Source organism: Chlorocebus sabaeus, chromosome 20 (genome assembly GCF_047675955.1).
Source record: "Chlorocebus sabaeus isolate Y175 chromosome 20, mChlSab1.0.hap1, whole genome shotgun sequence".
NCBI classification, from domain to species: domain Eukaryota; kingdom Metazoa; phylum Chordata; class Mammalia; order Primates; family Cercopithecidae; genus Chlorocebus; species Chlorocebus sabaeus.
The window spans coordinates 11536580-11555293 of NC_132923.1; the positions used below are offsets into that span (position 1 = coordinate 11536580).

General features: G+C 42.0%; 1 protein-coding gene across 5 annotated transcripts in view; it reads left to right on the forward strand.

Annotated features, from left to right (window-relative positions):
• Positions 1 to 18714, forward strand: part of LOC103224017 (acyl-coenzyme A thioesterase THEM4) — a 69090-nt gene that overhangs the window by 11328 nt on the left and 39048 nt on the right. For 3 of the 5 annotated variants that reach the window (XM_007977151.3, XM_073008374.1, XM_007977152.3), the window contains exons 2-4: positions 9962 to 10148; positions 16023 to 16182; positions 17013 to 17123. In XM_007977151.3, coding sequence (XP_007975342.2) covers positions 9962 to 10148; positions 16023 to 16182; positions 17013 to 17123 — 458 coding nt within the window. The remainder of the gene's footprint in view (positions 1 to 9961; positions 10149 to 16022; positions 16183 to 17012; positions 17124 to 18714) is intronic. The other 2 variants (XM_007977153.3, XM_073008375.1) reach the window with 1 other exon arrangement.

Below are 18714 nucleotides of genomic sequence, written 5' to 3' on the forward strand. Positions count from 1 at the left end.
TCCATTCCTGAGTTACTTCACTTAGAATAATAGTCTCCAGTCTCATCCAGGTCACTGCAAATTTGGGTTGATTCCACAATTTTGCAATTGTGAATGATGCTGCTATAAACATGCATGTGCAAGTATCTTTTTCAAATAATGACTTCATTTCCACACTGTTTTCCATAGCAGCTGTACTAGTTTACATTCCTACCAGCAGTGCAGAAATGTTCCTTGATCACTGCATCCACGCCAACATCTACTATTTTTTTATTTTTTTTATTATGGCCATTCTTGCAGGAGAAAGGTGGTATCACATTGTGGTTTTGATTTGCATTTCCCTGATGATTGGTGATGTTGAGCATTTTTTCATGTGTTTGTTGGCCATTTGTATATCTTTTGAGAATTGTCTGTTCAGTCCGTAGCCCACTTTTTGGTGGGATTTTTTTCTTACTGATCTATTTGAGTTCGTTGTAGATTCTGGATATTGTCCTTTGTCAGATGTATAGATTGTGAAGATTTTCTCCTATTCTGTGCATTGTCTGTTTACTCTGCTGACTGTTCCTTTTGCTATCCAAAAGCTCTTTAGTTTAATTAAAGTCCCAGCTATTTATCTTTGTTTTTATTATATTTGTTTTTGGGTACTTGGTCATAAAATCTTTGCCCAAGCCAAAGTCTAAAAGGGTTTTTACAGTGTTATCTTCTAGAATCTTTATAGTTTCAGGTCTTAGGTTTGTCCTTAATCCATCTTGAGTTGATTTTTGCATAAGGTGAGAGGTGACGATCCAGTTTTATTCCCTACATGTGGCTAGCCAATTATCCCAGCACCATTTGTTGAAAAGGGTGTCCATTCCCCACTTTATGTTTTTGTTTGCTTTGTCAAAGATCAGTTGGCTGTAAGTATTTGGGTTTATTTCTGGGTTCTCTATGCTGTTCCATTGGTCTATGTGCCTGTTTTTATACCAGTGCCATGCTATTTTGGTGACTATGGCTTTATAGTATAGTTTGAAATCAGGTAGTATGATGCCTCCAGATTTGTTCTTTTTGCTTAGTCTTGCTTTGGCTATGTGGGTTCTTTTTTGGTTCCATATGAATTTTAGAATTGTTTTTTCTAACTCTGTGAAGAATGATGGTGGTATTTTGATGAGGGTTGCGTTGAATTTATAGATTGCTTTTGGCAGTATGGTCATTTTCATAATATTGATTCTACCCATCCATGATCACGGGATGTGTTTCCATTTGTTTGTGTCATCTATGATTTCTTTCAGCAGTGTTTTGTAGTTTTCCTGGTAGAGGTCTTTCAACTCCTTTGTTAGGTATATTCCTAAATATTTTATATTTTATTTTTTGCAACTATTGTAAAATGCGTTGAGTTCTTGATTTCATTTTTTGCTTGGTTGCTGTTGGTGTATAGAAGAGCTACTGATTTGTGTACATTAATCTTGTATCCGGTGGTCGGGCACAGTGGCTCACGCCTGTAATCCCAGCACTTTGGGAGGCGGAGGTGGATCACCTGAGGTCAGGAGTTTGAGACCAGCCTGACCAACATGGAGAAACCCCGTCTCTACTAAAAATACAAAAATTAGCCAGGCATGGTGGCACATGCCTGTAATCCCGGCTACTTGGGAGGCTGAGGCAGGAGAATTGCTTGAACCCCAGGAGGCAGAGGTTGTGGTGAGCTGAGATCGTGCCATCGCACTCCAACCTGGGCAGCAAGAGCAAAAATCTGTCTCAAAAAAAAAAAAAAAAAAAAAAATCTTGTATCCAGAAACTTTGCTGAATACTTTTACGAGTTCAGGGAGCTTTCTGGAGGAATTCTTAGGGTTTGCAAGGTAAACGATCAAACAGGGATGGTTAAACTTCCTCTTTACCAATTTGGATGCCCTTTATTTCTGTTGTCTGATTGCTCTGGCCAGGACTCCTCCAGTTGAAGAGGAGTGGTGAGAGTGGGCATCCTTTGTCTTGTTTCCGTTCTCAGAGGGAATGCTTTCCACTTTTCCGCATTCAGTATTACATTGGCTGTGGGTTTGTCATAGATGGCTTTTATTACATTAAGATGTGTCCCTTGTATGCCAATTTTGCTGAAGGCTTTAATAATAAAGGGATCCTGGATTTTGTTGAATGACTTTTCTGCATCTATTGAGATGATCATATGATATTTGTTTTTAATTCTGTTTATGTAGCGTTATCACATTTATTGACTTGCATACATTAAACAGTGCCTGTATCCCTGGTATGAAACCCACTTGATCATGGCAGATTATCTTTTTGATATGTTGTTGGATTCGGTTAGCTAGTATTTTGTATTAGGATTTTAGCATCTTATGTTCATCAAGGATATCAGTCTGTAGTTTTCTTTTTTGGTTATGTTCTTTCCTGGTTTTGGTATTAGGGTGATGCTGGCTTTAAAGAATGAATTAGGGAGGGTTCCTTCTTTCTCTATCTTGTGGAATAGTGTCTAAAGGATTGGTACCAGTTCTTCTTTGAATGTCTCGTAGAGTTCTGCTGTGAATCCATCTTGTCCTGGACTTTTTTTTTTTGTTGGTAATTTTTAAATTACTGTTTCAATCTCGCTGCTTGTTATTGGTCCATTCAGGATATCTAATTCTTCCTGATTTAAGCTAGATGGGCTGTATTTTTCCAGGAATTTACCCATCTCTTCTAGGTTTTCTAGTTTATGTGTGTAAAGATGTTCATAGTAGCCTTTGTATTTCAGTGGTGTCAGTTGTAACATCTCCTGTTTCATTTCTTAGTGAGGTTATTTGGATTTTCTCTCTTCTTGGTTAATCTTGCTAATGGTCTATCAATTTTATTTATCTTTTCAAAGAACTAGTTTTTTGTTTCATTTATCTTTTATTTTGTTTGTTTCAGTTTCATTTAGTTCTGCTCTGATCTTAGTTATTTCCTTTCATCTGCTGAGTTTGGGTTTGGTTTGTTCTTGTTTCTCTAGTTCCTTGAGCTGTGACCTTAGATTGTCTGTTTGTGCTCTTTCAGACTTTTTGAGGTAGGCGTTTAGGGCTATGAACTTTCCTCTTAGCATTGCCTTAGCTGTATCCAAGAGGTTTTGATAGGTTGTGTCATTATTGTCATTCAGTTTGAAGAATTTTTAAAATTTCCATCTTGATGTCGTTTTTGACCCGAAGCTCATTCAGAAGGTTTGTTGTTGTTGTTGTTTTCTGAGACAGAGTTTCGCTTTTATTGCCCAGGCTGGGGTGCAGTGGCATGATCTCAGCTCACTGCAACTTCTGCTTCCTGGGTTCAAGCAGTTCTCCTGCCTCAGTCTCCTGAGTAGCTGGGATTACAGGTGCATGCCACCACTCCTGGCTGATTTTTGTATTTTTAGTAGAGATGGGGTTTTGCCATGTTGGTCAGGCTGGTCTCGAACTCCTGACCTCAGGTGATCCTCCCGCCTCAGCCTCCGAAAGTGCTGGGATTACAGGTGTAAGCCACTGCGCCTGGCCTATTTGCATGGTGTTGAAGGTTCTTTTGGAGTTGATTTCCAGTTTTATTCCACTATGGTCTGAGAGAGTGCTTGATATAATTTCAATTTTCTTAAATTTATGGAGGCTTGTTTATGGCCTATCATGATCTGTCTTGGTGAAAGTTCCATGCAGTATCAAATAGAATGTGTATTCTGTGGTTGTCAGATAAAATGTTCTGTATATATCTGTTAAGTCGCTTTGTTCCAAGGTATAGTTTAAATCCATTGTTTCTTTGTTGACTTTCTGTCTTGATGACTTGTCTAGTGCTGTCTGCTGAGACCAACTCAGTTGTGGAGTCCCTAACCCAGTGGCGCTAGAGGAATTAAAGACACACTCACAGACATATAGGGTGTAGAGTGGGAAATCTGGGGTCTCACAACCTTCAGAGCTGAGAGCCCCGAACAGAGATTTACCCACATGTTTATTGACAGCAAGCCAGTGATAAGCATTGTTTCTATAGATTATAGGTTTACTAAAAGTATTCCTTATGGGAAACAAAGGGCTGGGCTCTGGCTAGTTATCCGCAGCAGGAACATGTCCTTAAGGCACAGATCGCTCATGTTATCGTTTGTGTCTTACGAACACCTTAAGCCGTTTTCCGCCCTGGTTGGGCCAGGTGTTCCTTGCCCTCATTCCAGTAAACCCACAACCTTCAGCGTGGGCATCATGGCCATCACAAATATGTCACAGTGCTGCAGAGGTTTTGTTTATGGCCAGTTTTGGGGCCAGTTTATGGCCAGATTTGGGGGCTTAGCCCTAGCAGCTGTCAGTAGAGTATTGAAGTCCCCCACTATTATTTTTTTGTTGTCTATCTCATTTCTTAGGTCTATTAGGAATTGTTTTATAAATTTGGGAACTCCAGTGTTGGGTGCATATATATTTAGGATTGTGATATTTTTCTTTTGGACAAGGCCTTTTACCATTATATACTGTCCCTCTTTGTCTTTTTTGACTGCTGTTGCTCTAAAGTTTGTTTTGTCTGATGTAAGAATAGCTACCTATCTCTGCTTGCTTTTGGTGTCCATTTGCATGAAATGCCTTTTTCCACCCCTTTATTTGAGTCCTTATGTGTTAGGCAAGTCTCTTGAAGGCAGCATGTAGTTGGTTGTTGAGTTCTTATCCATTCTGCAGTTCTGCATCTTTTAAGTGGAGCACTTAGGCCATTTACATTCAATTTATTATTGAAATGTGAGGTTCCATTGTGTTCATTGTGCTCTTTGTTGCCTGTGTACTTTGGGTTTTTTTGTTTGTTTTTTTGGTTTTGCCTTTTTTTTTTTTTTTTTTTTTTTTGAGACGGAGTCTCGCTCTGTCGCCCAGGCTGGAGTGCAGTGGCCGGATCTCAGCTCACCACAAGCTCTGCCTCCCAGGTTTACGCCATTTTCCTGCCTCAGCCTCCCGAGTAGCTAGGACTACAGGCACCTGCCACCTCGCCCCACTAATTTGTATTTTTGTTTTATAGGTCCTGTATGATTTATGCTTTAAAGAGGTTCTGTTTTGACATGTTTCTGGGATTAGTTTCAAGATTTAGAGCTCCTTTTAGCAGTTCTTGTAATGGTGGCTCGGAAATGACAAATTCTCTCAGCATTTGTTTGTCTGAAAAGGACTGTATCTTTCCTTCGTATATGATACTTAGTTTCACTAGATACAAAATTCTTGGCTGATAATTGTTTTGTTTGAGGAGGCTGAAGATAGGGCCCCAATTCCTTCCGGCTTGTAGGGTTTCTGCTGATAAATCTGCTGTTAAACTGCTAGATTTTCCTTTATAGGTTACCTGGTGCTTCTGTCTCACAGCTCTTAAGATTCTTTCCTTTGTCTTAACTTTGGACAACCTGATGACAGTGTGCCTGGGTGTAGGTCTTTTTGTGATGAATTTCCCAGGTGCTCTTTGTGCTTCTTGTATTTGCATATCTAGATCTCTAGCAAGACCAGGGAAGTTTGCCTCGATTATTCCCCAAATATGTTTTCCAAGCTTTTAGAATTGTCCTCTTCCTCAGGAACACTGATTGTTCTTAGGTTTGGTAGTTTAACAAAATCCCAGACTTCTCAGAGGCTTTGTTCATATTTTCTTGCTATTTTTTCTTCTCTTTGTTGGATTAGGTTAGTTTGCATTTCTAAAAGTGTGTCCAGAATTTCCTGAATTTTATATTGTTTTTTCTTTAAGCTGTCTATTTCCTTGAATATTTCTTCCTTCACTTCTTTTTATTATTTTTATTTATTTTTTTTGACAAAGTCTCACTCTGTCACCCAGGCTGGAGTACAGGGGCACAATCTCGGCTCACTGCAACCTCCGCCTCCCAGGTTCAAGCAATTCTCCTGCCTCAGCCTCCCGAGTAGCTGGGACTATAGGCGTGCGCCACCACACCCAGCTAATTTTTGTATTTTTAGTAGAGAGGGGGTTTCACCATGTTGGCCAGGATGGTCTTGATCTCTTGATCTTGTGATCTGCCCACCTTGGCCTCCCAAAGTGCTGAGATTACAGGCATAAGCCACCACACCCATCCCTCTCTTCACTTCTTGTATCATTTTTTGGATTTCCTTGCATTGGGCTTTGCCTTTCTCTGGTATCTCCCTGATTGCCTTAACAGCTAACCTCCTGAATTCTTTTTCAGGGAAATCAGGGATTTCTTCTTGATTTGTATCCATTGCCGGTGAACTAGTGTGATTTTTGGGGGGTGTTGACAGGCCTTGTTTTGTCATATTACCAGGGTAGGTTTTCTGATTCCTTCTCATTTGGGTAGGTAGGCTCTGTCAAAGGGAAGGTCGAGGGCTGAAGACTGTTGTTGAGATTTTTGTGTCCCACAGGGTGTTCCGTTGATGTAGTACTCTCCTGCTTTTCCTGTGGATGTGACTTCCTGTGAGCCAAACTGCCGAGATTGTTGTCTCTCTTCTGGGTCTAGCCACCCAGCAAGTCTGCCCAGCTCTGGGTTGGTACTAGGAGTTGTCTGCACAGAGTCCTGTGATGTGAGCTGTCTGTGGGTCTCCCAGCCATGAATACCAGGGCCTGTTCTGGTGGAGGTGGCAGAGGGTGCAGTGGACTCTGTGAGGGTTCTTAGCTTTGGTTTAATGCGCTACTTTTGTGCTGGTTGGACTCCTGCCAAAAGGTTGCACTTTCCAGAAAGCATCAGCTGTAGTAGTGTGGAGAGAGACCGGTGGTGGGTGGGGCCCTCGAACTCCCAAGATTATATGCCCTTTGTCTTCTGCTACCAGGGTAGATAGGGAAGGACCATCACGTAGGGCTGGGGCTAGGCACATCTGAGCTCAGATTCTCCTTGGGGGGATCTTGCTGTGGCTGCTGTGGGGGATGGGGGTGAGATTCCCAGGTCACTGGAGTTGTATACCTAGAAGAATTATGGCTGCCTCTGCTGAGTCATACAGGTTGTCAGGGAAGTTGGGGAAAACCGGCAGTCACAGGCCTCACCCAGCTCCCATGCAAACTGAAGGACCGGTCTCACTCCCACCGTGGCCTTCCAATAGCCCCGAGTCTGTTTCCAGGTGGAGGGCAAGATGGGCTTGAAAACTTGTCTGAGGCTTTCCACCTCCCAGCTGCAAAAGAAGGAAGGACTTTAGTTCTTCCCCAACCTTTGAAGTCTGCAAGCTGGGTTCATGCCCTCCCCGAGTTCTGGCCAGGAGGCTTCTCCCCGGTTCAAACTGTTACAAAGTTCAGCTAGAGAATTCCTTCTCCCTGTGGAATTTTACCCCCTGCTCCTTTGGCCACCATCCTGATGGATCCCTGTGGTGCCAGGCAGGTATGGGCTGCTTGGGGACCTAGTGAGTTCCCAGGGCCTTTCTGCTGCTTCCTCTACCCCTGTATTTCGCTCGGCTTAGCTCTCTAACTTCACTCAGCTCCTGGTAAAGTCAGAAATTTCTCCTGCAGACAGACCAGCTTCCCCAGTGGGGGTGTGTGTTCGGGAGAGAAGGGTCTTTCTTTCCCACGTCCACAGTTGGGGCACTCATAGTGTTGGGTCCTGCAGGAGCAGTCCGCTTCCTTCAGAGGGTCTGTGGGTCCTCTCCGGATTGCTGGTTTTTGCAGTCAATCTTGAGCTAAAATTCACAATGCATGCCTCCACATGCTCAGCTAATATAGTTTTGAAAAAAGTTGGAGGAATCACTCTGCCCAATCCGACACGTATTATGTTCCTACAATAATTAAGAACGATCACAAGGTCCCACAATAGGCTGTCTGCAAGCTGAGGAGCAAGGAGAGCCAGAGTCCCAAAACTGAAGAACTTGGAGTCCCACGTTTGAGGGCAGGAAGCATCCAGCATGGGAGAAAGATGTAGTTTGGGAGGCTAGGCGTCTCCTCTTCCATAGAGTTTTTGAGACAGGTTCCCTGTATTCTTCCCACCAAGCCAGCATTGGAGCCAGCCCCTGTTAGCAGAAAGCTGGTTCTCCCATCATACTGTGACCTCCCTGTTTTGGTTTTATGGTGCAGTCTGTGTATTGTAGGTACATTAAATCTGAATGAATTGATAAGAGTGGCTGAAAGTAGAATGCCATGGAGTTAATAGCTTCTGTGATCTACATGTTCCAAGATATCTGCAGCAGTCCAGAAAGCCAGTTTTCCTTTCTGATGTCTGTGGGCATACACTTTGTTCTGCTCCTTAGTAAGTCACACCTTGTCTTCCAGGTCCTCTAGGATCCCTGTAATGTTCTAGTTGTTGCCTGGGCATTGGAGTAATAGCAGTGCTTGGTGCTACAGAAATAGATAGATGGAAGCTGTGGTTACTGTGACACCAAGAACTTGTCCCCTGAGCTGCCTACTCCGCTTTCTCCTATATTTTTGGTAATTGGCTCTATCATTCACCTCATTGCAGGATTCAGAATCCTGGGACTGGGTCTTGTATTTCTCTTTTTCCCTTACGCTCCTTATCCAAATAGTCACCCACCAAGTTCTGCTTCCTGCGCTCATGATTTCTCACCTGAATTACCCCAGTAGCTTCCAGATAGGGCCCTCTGATTTCAATCTTAGACACTCCCACTATCTTTTATGTTATGGAAAGATCTAATCATGTTACTCCCCATTTAAAATCCCTCCGAGAGCACTGCAGATAAAATTCAAGCCAGTTAGCTTAGTGTTAAGGTTTTACATGCAATTCTGCAGCCATCTGCTCCACTCTTGTATCCTAATAATGCCAAACTTCTTTTAGGCCTTAATTTTATCATCTTTAAAATGAGGATAATAAATAGTACCTCCTTCATATGATTGTAATAAGGCCCCTCAAAACTGTTTCATGCCTCTTTTGCAAACTGCATTAGGCTGTTCTCATGTTGCTATAAAGAAATACCTGAGACTAGGTAATTTATAAAGAAAAGTTTAATTGACTTACATTTCTACAGGCTATACAGGAAGCATGATGGTGGCATCTGCTTGGCTGCTGGGGAGGCCTTAGAAAACTTACAGTCAGCCAGGCACAGTGGCTCACTCCTGTAATCCCAGCACTTTGGGAGGCCGAGGTGGGCAGATCACCTGAGGTCAGAAGTTCGAAACCAGCCTAACCAACATGGTGAAACCTCATCCCTACTAAAAATACAAAAAATAGCCGGGCGTGGTGGGGCTGTAACTCCAGCTACTTGGGCGGCTGAGGCAGGAGAGTCACTTGAACCCAGGAGGTGGAAGTTGCAGTGAGCCAAGATCGTGCCACTACACTCCAACCTGGACAACAGAGTGGGACTTTGTCTCGAAAAAAAAAAAGAAAAGGAAGCAAGAAAACTTACAGTCATGGCAGAAGGCACAGTGGGAGCAGGCATTTCACATGGACACAGCAAGAGCAAGAGTGCAAGGCACGAGGTACTATACACTTTTAAACGACCGGATCTCATGAGAACTCACTATCATGAAGACAGTACCAAGGGGGATGGTGCTAAACCGTTCATGAGAAATTCACCCCCATGATCCATTCACCTCTCACCAGGCCCCACCTCCAACATTGGGGATTACGTTTCAATATGAGATTTGAGCGGGGACACACATCCAAACTATATTCCAGTGTTTTTTTGTTTTGTTTTGTTTTGTTGCCTGTAATACTTTTTCCAGCTGGCTAATTTCTGCTTATCTAATCAATATTCAAGTCAAAGGACCCCTTCCTGAACCCCTAATCCTAGATGAATACTTCTCCCTTATCCCCTAACTTCCTGTGCATAGCCACTGGAAGAGCTTTTAACATTTAAGATAATGTTGTTCTTCACCTCCATCTCCAGTGTCCTGGGCTCACCTGTGCTTGATTAAAGTTTGAAAAAAAGAATGGAATCAGCAGACCTGAGCATAATGCTGGCCCTGTCAATAGCTCGCTGAGTGATGTTGAGCAAATGATTTTCCCTCTCTCAATCTCTCATTTTCCCAAGGAGGTTGGACCAGGTGATCCCTGAAATTCCCTTCCATTTTGAAGTGACAAGCTTATGGGGAGAAGAAAGCAGCAAGATAGTCTTAGAAATTGGGAGAATATGTTATGAAATAGAATGCACCTCCCATTACTCACTCTTCTTTTTCTTCTGTCTTTTAGAGGTCATTTTCTTCTGAGGAAGCCATTCTTAAAGATTATTCTGTCCCTAACCCCAGCTGGAACAAGGACCTAAGACTGCTCTTTGACCAGTTTATGAAGAAATGTGAAGACGGCTCCTGGAAACGTTTGCCTTCATATAAACGTATACCTGCTGAAAAGATTCAAGACTTCAAAACCCATTTGCTTGGTAGAAACAGCCACTTTCTCATTAATATATCTGAGCATCAAATATAAAACTAAGAACAGATTGAAGTACTAGTTACTACCTGAAAAAAGAAAGAGTATAATGCAGGATTATAGTTCTATAGTCACCAGTTTTATAGACCAGAAATCACAATAAATTTTGCAGATTGGAGCACATAAAGCTTGTTGTCAAGAATAAGACTGCTCCCACCCTGGCATTCTTATCACCATTAGCAAGAGTGAAGAAAGGGCCCCAGAGAGCTTCCACCCTCCTACAACCTCATCACCTCTATGTCTTGAGGCTATCATCTAATCTCATTTCACCCTTTATCCCATATTTGTTTATATCACCCTAAGAAGCTCAGAACACTCAGGTTACACCCACATCTCCCAGTATCTAAATCCCCAGGGCAACCCACCCTACACCCAAAACACACACATTGCACTTCCTATCCTTCTGTGTTTTTTTACTAATATACTTTTTTAGCATTATAATTTTATAGAAAAATTAGCCCAAAGTACAGAGAGTTTCCATATACCCTTCATCCCCTCCCCACCCCTAATTTCTCCTGTTATTAACATCTTGAATTATTACTGTGGTGTATTTGTTACAATTGATGAGCCAATATTGATATATTACTCTTAATTAAGGTGCATAGTTTGTTTTAGGGTTCACTCTTTGTGTTATGTTTTCCGTGGGTTTTAACAATTGTGTAATGAGAGATGTCTGTCATTATAGTATATTGAATCATTCACAGATATTTCTGAGTTACTCATTATCTTTTAATCATCCAAACACATCTTTAGGTGGTGGTGGTTTTTTTTTTAACTGACTTTTAAGAAGGCTCTTGGGCTGGGCACTGTGGCTCATGCCTATAATCCCAGCACTTTGGGAGACTGAGGCGGGCAGATCACTTGTGGTCAGGAGTTCAAGACCAGCCTGGCCAACATAGTGAAACCCTGTCTCTACTAAAAATACAAAAAAATTAGTTGGGCGTGGTGGTGGGGACCTGTAATCCCAGCTACGTGGGAGGCAGAGGCAGGAGAATTACTTGAATCCAGGAGGCAGAGGTTGCAGTGGAGCTGAGATCGCGCCACTGCACTCCAGCCTGGGCAACAGCCTGTCTCCCCCCCACAAAAAAGAAAAGAAAAAGAAGGCTCTTAATATTGCCCAACAACCTTCCTTCATGTTTCCCTGGTTTATTCACTCTCCTCCCTTACTGGATGACTATTTTCTGCCTTTTTCTTTCTTCTTATGCCTCCTAATACTTTCTTTTCCCTTCTCACCCTCAGTTGGTCTCGCTTCCTATCTCACTAAGAGGCAATAAAAGCAGTCAGAAGAGAACTTCCAGTCTCCCATTGCCTCACATATCCTCCTCCCTGCATCTGTGCCTGATGTTCTGCTTCTTCCTGCTATGAGTGAACCATCCACACTCTCAGGGAGACCCAGCCTTCCATTTGTGTGCTGCATTCCATTTTCTTTGGCCTACTGAAGGACATCCATCTCTGCTAGATGTTTCTTGTCAGCATATAAATATGCCACAACTGCATTTCTTTCTTCCCAGTCTCTCTCTCTGTTTTGTTTTGTTTTTGTTTGTTTTGTTTTGTTTTGTTGGTTTCGAGAATGAGTCTCACTCTGTCACTCAGGCTGGAGTGCAGTGGCATGATCTCGGCTCACTGCAACCTCCGCCTCCTGGGTTCAAGTGATTCTCCCACTTCAGCGTCTCAAGTAGCTGGGATTACAGGTGCACGCCACCACACCGGGCTTATTTTTGTATTTTTAGTACAGACAGGGTTTCACAATGTTGGCCTGGCTGATCTCGAACTCCTGACCTCAAGTGATCTGCCCAACCTTGGCCTCCCAAAGTGCTGGGACTACAGGCATCAGCCACTGTGCCCAGCCTATCTTGAACCCACTCCCTCAAAACAGCTCTTGCCAAGGGTACCAGTGACCTTCATGTTGCTGAGTCCACTAACCTCTCAGCTTTTGGCACAGCTGGTGACTCCTTTCTACTTGAACGTAATTTCCAGGACACCACATTCTCCACTTCACTGGTCCCTCCTTTTCAATTTTTTGTGCTGGTTCCTCCCCATTCTCAAACCCTTCATGTTAGGGTGCCCTCAAGTCTCAGTCCTTAGTACTCCTGTCTTCTCCACACTCCATTGGTAATCTCATGCAGTCTCTCAGCTTTAGAGACCATCCAAAAGTTGACAACTTCTTAATTAAATGATTGAAATTTAGTGCCTGGGTTTAAATTCTGGTTCCAAAATTTAAAGCTGTGCAACTTTGAGCAAGGCACTTAACCTTTCTTTGCCTCAGTTTCCTCATGGTAGATACTTTAGTATTTACGAAGGAATTAATAAAACAAAAATAAAACTAACCAAGAAAAATTATAGAGTTCATAAGATTCTTTGCAGAATCTCTGATATATCTCAAGGGAATAATTATTCTGTTTTATAAATGAAGAGGAAAAATGTGTAGTTTGTATTACTAATTCTCTTCCAACTGTTAGCATATCACACAACTGACTGTCCTTACCCCAGCACAATCTGACTTCTACCCTAACAGCTCTACTGAAATGTCTTCGTTGAAGCTACTAGTGACTGAAGTGCCAAATTCAGTGTGCATTCTTCAGCACTTACTGTACTAGACCTCCCTGTCTTATTCTCATTGAAACATTTTCTCTTGTCTTTCATAAACCTTTCAGACCAATCTTCCCTCCTCCTTCTACTTGCTCCTTAAATGTCAATGTTTTCCAGGGTTCCATTCCTACATGGTTTTGCTCATTTCTTCATCCAACCCTCATTCGCTCTTGACTAAGATTTGACACTCTCAGAATCAAGAGGAGTTTGAGGTCCTCTTTGCTACCCACACTTGTTTTCAAACCATTACTTCCCCTCATCTTAAAAAGCCCTCTGGGCTGGGCACAGTGGCTCAACACTTTGGGAGGCCAAAGTGGCGGATCACTTGAGGCCAGGAGTTTGAAAGCAGCCTGGGTGACAGAGCAAGATTCTGTCAAAAAAAAAAAAAAATCCCTCGTTTCTTTGAGTTCATACCATCTACATTTGTCACCCTCCTCCTCTTCCCCTCCTTGTTGCTGTCATCTGCCAACCTTCCCTCAGTGTTTGAGTATTTCAGCAGTTGGTCCACTATCTACCCAACTCCATTCAGCATTCTCAGCAACTCGAGCATCCACACAGTGGCTCCTCACTTCATGTGCTTCCTCATCACCCGTGAACTTTTCTTATCCCCCAGCCCCAGGCACACACTCCCACGAACATCTTGAGCCTTATCTTCAGACAGTACACAGCCTCCAAATGCACACATTTAAACATCCTGTTTTCTGATGACAGCATTTTTCCTTTCAGCGGCTTACTTATTCAAAGGCCCCTCAGAAACAATTATTATTTCATTAAGACCTTCTAAGTTCATTGAATCCTTTACTTTCTCATGGTCCCATAGCCCTCATCTGTCTGAACTTCTGTAGCCCACTTAACCTAGAAAAACCCCAGCCCTGGATGAATCCAACCATCTGCCATCTTTGCTTTGAACAGGCTTTCACGTAGTTAAGCATTGCTAGAGAAAATCACACCATCTAGCAGATAAGTTTGGTGATTGTGATTTTTGTAGTTTCCTGTCTCCATTCTTATCCTCCTCAAAGCCCTTCCTCCACTCAACTGTTAGAATGATTCAAAATGCAAATCTCATTTTCAGTGTTATCCCATTTCTTAAAATACTGTTGCCTTTCAGACTTAAAAATGAACATGAAGCACCTAGGAATCTTGTTAAAATGAACGTTCTGCTTCAAAAGGTCAGAGGTAGAACCTGAGATTCTACATTTCCAACGAACTTCTTTCACCATCACAAAGGACAAATGCATCCTCTTGAGAGCAGTCGTTTTTGGTCTTTATTTTGAAATGACCTACATTTTAACTCAACCCAGACATTATTTTTCTCATTTTTATGAAATAAGCTCAAGGTCTGATAATCTAGACTAGAAATTTCAAACTCCTAAGTAAAAAAATTAGAAGCACTTAACACCTATCTTATCCTGAAGTCCTGGAATGTCAGAGTTGGAAGAGATCTTTTTTTTTTTTGAGGCGGAGTCTTGCTCTATCGCCCAGGCTGGAGTGCAGTGGCGCCATCTCCGCTCACTGCAAGCTCCCCCTCCTGGGTTCACACCATTCTCCTGCCTCAGCCTCCCAAGTAGCTGGGACTACAGGCACCTGCCACCTTGCCCGGCTAATTTTTTGTATTTTTAGTAGAGATGGGGTTTCACGGTGTTAGCCAGGATGGTCTCCATCTCCTGACCTCGTGATCCCCCCATCTCGGCCTCCCAAAGTGCTGGGATTACAAGCGTGAGCCACCGCGCCCGGCAGGAAGAGATCTTAGAATTTTATTTTATCTCCTCATTGTATGGATAAAGTACGGTGCAAAAGAGTGAGTTCTAGGCCAGAGGTAGACCAATAATTTAATTTTCCCAACTCACAGGCCAAGGTTCTTTCCACTGCACCATAATACTGATCCCCAACTTTAAGTTTCCTTGTCCAGCCTTCTAAACCATCAATTCACTCAACAGCTGCTTAAGTGTATATAGTATGTGCACATCTGTGCCATTTGTTGGGTATGCAAGGTCTAAAAGACAGGGTGCCTGCCCTGGGATGCTCATGACCTAAGTAAAAGTCATCCTTCCTGTCCCTCTCCCCACTTTTCCTGGATGCTGTCATCTGTATCCTTTTCCACGTTTGTAAATATAAATTCAATAGAAAGAAAGAGTTTTACATGTGGCAAATCATGATGAGATATGAAAGAATGGTGAGTAGGGGGATTAAATTTTAAAACAGATACAAAAGGATAAATGCACCATTTCTTGAGAGCAATGGCTTTCAATCTTTATTTTGAAGTGACCTATATTTTGACTCAGTCCAGTTCCCCCAACTTGCTCACAATTTTGTAAGTGAAAAAAAAAATTGTCTGAACAAGTGCACTATTATTTACCCAGAGTATATGTTTCTGTTATCTAAGTGTTCTGTTTCTTTTTAAAGCCTGGTAAATGGCCGGGCACCGTGGCTCATGCCTATAATCCCAGCACTTTGGGAGGCCGAGGCAGGCGGATCCCTGAGTTCGGGAGTTCAAGACCAGCCAGACCAACATGGAGAAACCCCGTCTCTACTAAAAATACAAAATTAGCCGGGTGTGGTGGTGGGCGCCTATAATCCTAGCTACTCGCAAGGCTAAGGCAGGAGAATCGCTTGAACCCGGGAGGCGGAGTTTGCAGTGAGCTGAGATCACACCTTTGCACTACAGCCTGGGCAATAAGAGCGAAACTCCATCCAAAAGAAAAAAAAAACCTGATTACAACCCACAGTCTGATTTCATGAACCCTAATGGTTCTAACTGCCAGTTTTGGGGGCTTAGAATCACAATCACATGAGTATTGGGCTGAACTGACCCTGTTGCTGATTCAAGCTAAACTCATGTCTGCCAGGGAAACCTCCTTTCTGTTACGTTTTTTATTTTCTGTAAATTGCATTTAAACCACAGTTCTTCCAAGAAGGGTTTCTGTCTTTACCGTACAATTTTATTCAGTATATTGTTAGCATTTATATACTGTATTCCTGATTGCCATGTGTGGTACTTTGATTTGATTTCATGTCTTTTTGACTCTGTCCCCAGTTGGACTGTTAATTCCACAAGGGCAAAGATCCTATCTTCTGTTTCATTGAGACCCTCCCATTCCTTTTAATTTTGCACCCTGTGGACATTTGAGTCAATCATCCATTGACATGTGATTCTAGCAGGGTACAGGTGCTTGGCTCTGCCATGGCATTTCTCTCACCCTTGGTTCTCATTTGCCATCCACCTCATTTTCTATAGACCCAAAGCTTGTGAAAGAAGAACAAATGTCACAGACCCAGCTCTTCACCAGAAGCTTTGATGATGGCCTGGGCTTTGAATACGTGATGTTCTACAGTGACGTCGAGAAAAGGATGGTTTGCTTATTTCAAGGAGGCCCTTACCTGGAAGGACCACCTGGGTAAGAATGATAGCCTGAAAGTGTGGATCTAAAAAAATGTTGTCTTACAGTGCCACCATGTGTCCTGTCCATGGACTACAGTGAAGATTTTCAAATGGTCATGTAGATGTATATTTATTGACATGGAAAGATGTTTATAATACATTATTAAAGAACATCTTATCTATATTATTAATATTGATTAAATATTTAATATATTAAAGAGCATTATATTATAGGGCACAGGGCAACAGTATAGTTTGAAAGCATATCATTAATGTGTTAACAGTGGCTTGTCACTGACTAGGTGGGTAGTATTATGGGTCTTAAATTTTTTTTTCTTTTTTTTCATATTTGCATTACCTAAATTTCTAAACAATGAGTATGTATAGTTTGTTTTGTTTTGTGAGACAAGGTCTTGCTCTGTTGCCCAGCCTGAAGTGCAGTGGCATGATCATAGCTCACTGCAGCCTCAAACTCCTGGGCTCACGCGATCATCCCACCTCAGCCTCCTGAGTAGCTGGGACTACAGGCACATGACACCACACTTGACTAATAATAAAAATATAATATAAATGTTCTAAATTATATTTTAGCTTTTTGCTTGCTTGTGATCTCGTTACTATTAAGTTCTGGTTTTATTACAAATACTTAAGACTATACTATTATGCTGTGAACAAAATAAAGTTGGGGACATAAATAGTGTTTGGCATTCAGTACGCTGAACATGGGCTAAGTGGACCTTTCATAAGTAAATTGTGTGAAGATGCTTGGATAATTTCTCTCTTTCAAGAGGCTCTCTATCTTCAGAACTTCTGAAAACATTTCTCCTCCACTCCTGTTGTAACCAGATTCGTTCATGGAGGTGCCATTGCAACCATGATTGATAGTACTGTTGGTATGTGTGCATTGATGGCTGGGGGAGTCGTCATGACTGCCAATCTCAACATCAATTATAAAAGGTAAATTCATAGTAATTCTCTATTTATCCTTAGGTGTTGTTAAGTCAGGTTCCCAGTTGCAGATCTTGAGACCATAATTTGTGTCCAAGTGATTATTAAAGAAGTGCTCCCAGAGGAAACTAGCAAGGGAGTGGGAGAAGCAGGAGAGGGAATATGAAGAAGTCAACCAAGGCTGAACTCTCAAAAGTCCAGCAAAGCATAGCTTTAGCTGGATCATACAAGGGAGCTCTAGAATGAAATTTATGCCTCAGAATTGTCTCTATCTCAGATGAGGGAGCTAGAGTCTTCATACTCTCACATGTATCGGTCATGGGATCGGGGCCATCCGAGGGACCATAAAGTTCCAAGTACTTCTAAGGGTCTCTGTGTTTGAGCAAAGCAGACTCTAGGGAAAATAACCAAAATAAGTGAACAAAGGATCCAAGGGGCTCTGGGTGGAGCACCAACATCAACTACGTAACAAAATTAACTTTTTAAAAATTTAGCTGGGCCCAGCAGTGCACATCTGTAGTCCTAGCTTCTTGAGAGGATTGCTTGAGCCCAGGAGTTCGAGGCTACAGTGAGCTAGGATCATGCCACTGCGCTCCAGGGTGGGCAACAAAACAAGACCCCAACTGTAAACACACACACACACACACACACACACACACACACACCCCAAGTCTTTTCAGTCCACAAGCACAGATGTCTTTCCATTTGTTTGTGTCTTTAATTTTTTTCATCAATGTTTTGTGGTTTTCAGTGTATAAGACTTTTGCTCTTTGGTTAAGTTTATTCCTAAGTATTTTATTCTTTGATATTTTTAATTTATTTTTATAATTATTATTATTATTTTTTGAGACAGAGTCTCACTCTGTTGCCCAGGCTGGAGTGCAGTGGCATGATCTCTGTTCATTGCAACATCCACTTCCCAGGTTCAAGCTATTCTTGTGCCTCAGCCTCCCAAGTAGCTGGTATTACAGGCACACACCACCACACCTGGCTAACTTTTTGTATTTTCAGTAGAGACAGTGTTTCACTTTGTTGACCAGGCTGATCTCAAACTCCTGGCCTGAAGTGATCCGCCTGCCTTGGCCTTCCGAAGTACTGGGATTACAGAAGTGAGTCACTGTACCTGGCCTTAATCGTTTTCTTAATTTCCTTTTAGGATTAGTCATTGTTTGTGTATAGAAATGCAATTGATTTTTCTGTGTTGATTTTACATCTTGCAGCTTTGCTGAATTTGTTTATTCATTCTAACAGGTTTTTGTGGAATCTTTAGGATTTTCTATATACAAAGTCATGTCATTTGTAAACAGATCTTTGTACTTCTTCCTTTCCAGTTTGAATACCTTTGATTTCTTTTTCTTGCCTAATTGCTCTGGCTAGGACTTCTAGTACCATGTAGAATAGAAGTGGCAAAAGTGGGCATCCTTGTCTTGTTTCTGATCTTAAAGAAAAAGGTTTTAATCTTTTACCATTTAGCATGATGTTAGTTGTAGGGTTTTCATAAATAGCCTTTATTATGTTGAGAGAGTTTCTTTCTATTCCTAGTTGTGCCTTAGATTTTTAACGTTTAAACCCAGATTGTCATTGTACCTCCTTTTAATGA